Source organism: Aythya fuligula, chromosome 4, assembly GCF_009819795.1.
Source record: "Aythya fuligula isolate bAytFul2 chromosome 4, bAytFul2.pri, whole genome shotgun sequence".
NCBI lineage: Eukaryota > Metazoa > Chordata > Aves > Anseriformes > Anatidae > Aythya > Aythya fuligula.
This window is the reverse complement of record NC_045562.1, coordinates 50,004,477-50,011,002: the sequence shown is the minus strand read 5'-3', so window position 1 is coordinate 50,011,002 and position 6,526 is coordinate 50,004,477. Positions and strand designations below refer to the sequence as shown.

The window sequence follows — 6,526 nt, the reverse complement described above, 5'->3', positions numbered from 1 at the left end:
GATACTTTAAATATTCCTTCCTAAACAGTATTAGATGAATTACCCAAGGTTGCTTATTTCTGGTTGTGCAATGAAGTACTTCTGACACAACATTAACACTTCCATAGCTCAGGTCAGAACAGACAGAGGTGTATCCTTTTCTACCAACTCTCCAAATGTTTTTTCAACTGGAGAAAAAAAAAGAATGTATTACTGATGGTGCCACTCAGCAGCATGAATCCTTCGTGTGTCATTTAATTACAAGGGAGGCACATAAAGCAAAATTATTTGTTGCCTCCAATGCTTTATATGAATCACAATGGAGTAAGCTTTTGTACTTCTGTATCAGCAGTTTTAGAGTTTAACATATCTTAGCAATAAGACCTTTTTTTCCTAAAAGGAAAGCTATTTCAGCCTTATTGTATGATGCTTGCTGTTTGTGTGCTTCAATAGTGAAAACGTGAAACTTCTGCCTAACCTACTGTATGCCCTCTTGCAGCATTGCTGTCCCTCCAGCACTTCCCCATGCAAAATAGCTCCTCTTTCTGTTCTTAGAAATGCAGTACCTCTTCTTCCTTTAAAACCAATAAACGTGCCTAGGCTAAGTACAACAGCATCGTTCCCACAGGCTCACATCGCAGTGATGCTAGTCAGGCTTGGCTGATGGAGCTTGCAAAGCTTCAGGCTCAGCCCAGGAGCTGTCTGCTTGGTGGCTGTGCCTTGCAGGCTGTGGTCCTCCTCTAGCTGCAGGTCAGTGAGGTTAGGTGAAAAGCTCTCTGAGCTGCAGCAAGGCCTCCACCTAAACATTTCACAAGTGGTTAAAGAAGATCTGCTTCACACAGTAGTCGACAAACATTTTTAGTAAAACCTACTAGTGGCTGTATGCCACAAGGGTTTGTTTGCTACGTAGATTTTTTTTTCCTTCTCTTGTTTATTTGTCATTCACAAATCTCAATTACAAACTTAAAAGCAAAAGCCTGAAATAATAGGAGGCTTATTCTAGTAGACAAAGTCTGAAATCATGGATTTAGCTATAGGTTTGTGTTATGGGGATGTGGTCTCTGTGCAACACAGAACGCTGTATTTGTGAGGTTTCAGGTTAGCTTTTAAATATTTCAAGTTGATTTTTCCCTTTCAGATAATACTTGATTGCTGCATTCTTTGGTATTGCTGTAATTGCTTAACAGAGGCAATGTAGTGCAAAAATACATATAAAATAAGGTACACACTGTGACTTGTAGGGTTGGGTGGTGACAGGGGCACCTGTCAGAACTGGGGACAGAATTGTGAACATTGTTCAGATTTTGTGTTGGCACTTCAGGAATTATCTGCAGGGTCAGAAAAGAGGAGTACTCAGGGCAAATGCAGAAAGGAGCACGGTGGGGGCTCATTCAGAGCTGTGCCTGGTTGGTAAATCACTTGTTCTGCTTTCTTTCCCCCTCCCAGGTGCTGTGCTCTCTGCCCTTGCCGTGACTGCCCAGCATGGGGCCGGACCATGAAAAGGCTGAATCCTGCCCTTCTCCCTTTGCTTGTATGGACGGGACTTCCAACGACACAAACCTGAGCCTTTCCACGCCTGCTGGACTCAAGTACCGACTCTACCTCGGCCTGGCTTTGGCAGTAGGTTCCAGCATCTTCATTGGCTCCAGTTTCATCCTGAAGAAGAAGGGCCTCTTGAGACTGGCCGCCAAAGGAGCCCCCAGAGCTGGTAAGCAGCACTCCTGTTGGACTTGGTTTAATAGCTTAATTACACCTAATTCTTGCACTCACAATTTTAGGAACCCTATGCTTGCAAGAGAGGGGGGGGTAGTTGATATGCTGCATGTGAATTACATCAACCCAGGTAGTAGTCTAGGAAAGCAGGAATAAGCCAAGTTTCACTTAATTTCTAATCTGTTCATAGGGTACAAACCAGTAAATTCAACTTTATGACTTAGGATGAGTTTTTGTCCTTTCCAAAAGGGAAAAGCACAAAAGCCTCTCTTACAGCTCCTCAAAGTAGAGGTTCAATTAACAGCCTGCACAATTAAAGCTGCTGGCGTTTAACAGTGCAGAACTTCAGCAGTGGTCACATGTCCCCTCTTGGCTGCTGTCAGAAATCCAGCATTATTCATCTGCCTGTGTCTACAGGGACTGAGTAGTCAGAAATCTTTGGGCTTTGAGGGTGACAGTGGCTATTAAGACAGTAATCTGGTAATAATTTCCTCCCTGACAGCAGTTAGATACCAAACAAAGTTCTCCCTTTGTCTTGCCCTTCATAAAGCCTTCCTCTATTTTTTTCCTTTGTATTTCTTCCATCTTTGAGCTGGAAAGGCTCGAGATGGTCACTAGATTTATTTCCTTTTAAAAAGCAAAGTGCAACGAGCTTTAGAAAAAGTTCTCACTACAAAAGGTTCTGCAGGTAGCTAATCTTTCATTGATGGCAGCAGATGTGGAGCTAAAAAAATGTGGGGAGCTTTTAAAAACCCTTAGACTAATCTGATAGTTGCATTTGTATGGTACTTAAATGTACAGCATTCACAGTTGTTTGTTGTTGCATTTATTGAAAAATCTACTATTCCAGAGAATTTGTGTATTTGAAAAAACTGTTACTGAATTTACAATTTACTTGTATTTTGTACAAGAAAAATATCGTGCATTCAGTGACATTTTCCTTTCTAATTTCTCTGAATTTAAATTATAAGCAGAGTCAAAAATGCAGCTGTGTATGAATATATTGGATCTGACCTGGGACGGTATCTCAAAGTGTATCTTAAGATCATCAGTAATCTTCATTGACATTTTAGGTTTTCCAAGAAATTTTTTTCCAAGAACTTTTTCTCCATGTGTATTTAGTCAAGTATCATTTTTCACAAGTATAAGTCATAAAGAAATAGTGATTAATAAAAAAAAAAAAAGTCAGTCAAAATTGAGCAAAATATTCTTCATGTCACATCTAGATTGCTTGCTGTTTCAGTACTTCATATGACTTGATCCAAAAATGAAGCTGCAGGGTGGTGGTTTTTTTTGTTGTTGTTGTTGTAATAAGCTGATTTCTTTCTTTTAAGATGAGATTTTTTTTTTTTTCCCTGCTTCCAGGACAGGGTGGACATTCTTATTTGAAGGAATGGCTTTGGTGGGCTGGGCTACTATCAAGTAAGTCACATCTTTTCCCCCAACTGCAAGTAAATAAAAAGCTGACTGTAAAGACATTTCTTTTAACTGAGGAGAGTGAAAAATTAGGGAATTAATTTCTTAAAAACAATCAGCTTTATGACAGAAACCGTTCTGATATCCCATCTCAAATGTTTGCTCTTTGCAGAATTAAACCCTTTTCTTCTGTATCTGGTCAAAAGCAAGGGGTTTGAACCTGTCCAGCTTTGTGGTGTTATCAACACTCCTTGCAGTAAGGTGCAGCCAGTGCAAAATTGGTCTGCAAATGCCTGCTTTTGGCTTTGTCATACCCTTTGGATAGTCATACTGGAGCATACAGTGCTTAGGGGGAGGACACATAATGGAAATGAGGACTGAAGAAAGTTATGTCCAGAAGAGATCATACAGCTAATTTTGAAATCAAAATCTGCATATTTTATTTAGAAAAAATATCGTTTTATATTAGCTGTCAAATCTGTCATACAAAATATACTTACAAGTAGCATTCCTTTTATTCCTTCTCCCCCATCTGATCCAAATGTGCTTTCTTCTACAGTGGGATTAGGAGAAGCTGCAAACTTTGCTGCCTATGCCTTTGCACCTGCAACCTTAGTTACCCCTTTGGGTGCACTGAGTGTTCTCATAAGGTTAGTACAAATTGGAAGCAAACTAATCGTTGACCATCTGATTAAAAAAATAATGTCTTTGGCTAAAAGCAGAGAATTTTAATAAGAAAACTGAAGGGCAAATACAGACAAAAAAAAATATATCTTTTTCACATGTGACAAAATCTCAAAAGAAAATATAGCATTCCTTAAAATACTCCTATAACATAAGTTGTTTTTGAAAATAAAACTTCATATTAAGATACATTTAGTATACATTCTGAGTTTCCTTTTGGTGTTGTTTTGTCTTGCTGAAGTCCTTCTGGAAAGAAAGCCAATAAAATTTTAGCTTTTATAATATCCACAGTTAAAATTCTTGGTTATTTTTTTTTAAATATGAACACCCTTCAAACACTCATTATTTCCGATGTATGAAGAAATAAATAATTTCCAAGTACTGAAGCAAGTACATGAATATAACTATCACAGAAGCAGAAAATACATGGATTACGCTTTCAACAAACCTTCTGGGAAATAGCTTATTATCAAAATTGAATTACAGTATTTTAAATCTAAAGCTTGTATTTTTAAGCTGGTGGAGCTGAACTCTCTATTTCTGCTTTGCCAAACAGTGCTATATTGTCATCTCACTTTTTAAATGAGAGGCTGAATATTCACGGCAAGCTGGGCTGTGTGCTGAGCATTTTGGGGTCCACGGTCATGGTTATTCACGCCCCTGAGGAAGAGGAGGTCACTTCACTGGATGAGATGGAAATAAAGCTGCAAGATCCAGGTCTGTAGGCCGAACCTGCTGTGTTTCATGGCAGGCATTTACACAGCAAACTTTGCGTGTTGGTGAGTGAGTGAATTGGGATCTCTGATGGGAAGGTCCTGGCTACAGAGCTGTCCTGGGCTGTTTGTACTGGGAGCCCAGTATCCCTTAACATCAGTATGAGCACAGAAGGCTTCTGCATGCACCATAACATTTCCCAAGGATGCAGGCTTAAGAGTGATACATCTTACACAGCTTCTTGCAAATTATTTGGCTAAGAAATGATGTACTGCTTCTTCCTGCCCTTTGAGGAGTTCAAAGGCTCTAACTCGAGTTATCTCCACTTTAAACAAATCACAGCTTTTGGTTACTTTCACCTTCAACTAGTTCCTAAGTTATTCCACTTGAATTGACGTCCAATTCTAAGTCTTAATTACTGCTTGCTCTAAGTAAACAGATGTTCATTAAATCAAATGATGATAGCCCTAGGGTACATTTCAAGGAGAATGTGTTTGAGAAATGAAAGAATTTCACATGGAGAAGTGTAGCACAGGACAAAAATGAGCTAAATTCAAGATAGCTCATACGTTCAAAAATTCAGGTGATCTCTTGGAACCTTTCGTTACATACTTTTTATTATAACCATGTGCTCATACACCATTTCCTCAAAGACTCTGTGCTTACCGTTTTAAGGAGATGAGAGACAGTCTTTAAGCTGAAGGGGGGTGGTGGAAAAAAAAAAACTTATTTTGTCTGGAGATTGGAGAGAGTGTCACAGTGTATTTGTTATTATTTTCTGGTGACTCTGTTTAAATAGCCCAGTAAACACACAGATGGCATAAACATTTTAAATACAAAGCATGTATTTTGGATTTATTTCAAATATATTCTTAAGTGGATGCAATTGCAATAAACTTGTGCTACAGTTCTTAGAGAAGTGTTAGAGAAATTGAGTAACTTTTAGTGTGTACTTGAATGGAGCCTGATATTTAATCTTTCTTCTTTCCTACAGTGTTTGTTGCATTTGCTGTTCTCCTGACAGCTGTTGCCCTCACTCTGATTTTTATTGTGGCTCCAAGGAGAGGTCAGACAAACATTCTGATCTATGTTTTAATTTGCTCATTTATTGGTGCCTTCTCTGTCTCATCTGTCAAAGGCCTGGGCATTGCCATTAAGGAAATGCTGGAAAGGAAGCCGGTTTATCGACGTCCCCTGGTTTATGTTTTGTTGGGAATCCTCGTGCTCTCAGTCAGTACTCAGATCAACTATCTCAACAAAGCATTGGATGTGTTTAATACATCTCTAGTGACACCTATTTATTACGTGTGTTTCACCACGACGGTGGTGACATGCTCCATCATCCTGTTCAAGGAGTGGAGCAGTATGGACCTGGATAATATCATTGGGACCCTTAGTGGATTCTGCACTATAATCATAGGCATTTTTCTATTACATGCTTTCAAAAATACTGATATCACCTGGAGTCAGTTGATGTCCACCATTGCGAAAGAACCATCATCGCCACAGCACGAATACGAAACCTCTCATACTTTACTGGAGAGCTTGGAAGACCCAACTGTGGTTTTTGAGGAGGACAATATTTTATTTACTCAATGAAATCTCAAGTGATAGTTCCTCCTTCCAGTATCACAGATTGCAGACTCAGCCCAGCTGTGTCTACCAGAACATTCATCTTCGCTGCAATCCTCTGGAAAAATGTCTGTAAAGGGTGTTAAATGTGGGGACACAATTGTCTGTGTGTGCCAGCTGTTGGTAGTGATGAATGAAAATGTTCAATAATTAACCTGACAGACAGAAATGTGGTGGTTATTAGGTGTCAAGCAATGAATAAGTTTGTCCATTTTTCTTGTGGTATCTCCTGTTAGAGAATTTTAGCAAGAAAGAATGATCTTTGTAAACTGTGTTTACAAAATGCAACTTTCCTATCATGATTAAAGATAATACCCTTGCTAAAGTAACAAGCACTATGTTAGTAACAGCTTTTGACCACCTACCAATGAACCTTCGATAGACATCA

General features: G+C 39.0%; 1 protein-coding gene across 1 annotated transcript; it reads left to right on the top strand.

Annotated features, from left to right (window-relative positions):
- Window positions 1-1,512: 1,512 nt before the first annotated feature.
- Window positions 1,513-6,105, top strand: NIPAL1 (NIPA like domain containing 1). Its single transcript, XM_032187275.1, has 5 exons — window positions 1,513-1,687; window positions 3,058-3,114; window positions 3,668-3,758; window positions 4,349-4,509; window positions 5,501-6,105. The coding sequence occupies exons 1-5, from the start codon at window positions 1,513-1,515 to the stop codon at window positions 6,103-6,105; spliced, it is 1,089 nt and encodes a 362-aa protein (XP_032043166.1).
- Window positions 6,106-6,526: the final 421 nt, after the last annotated feature.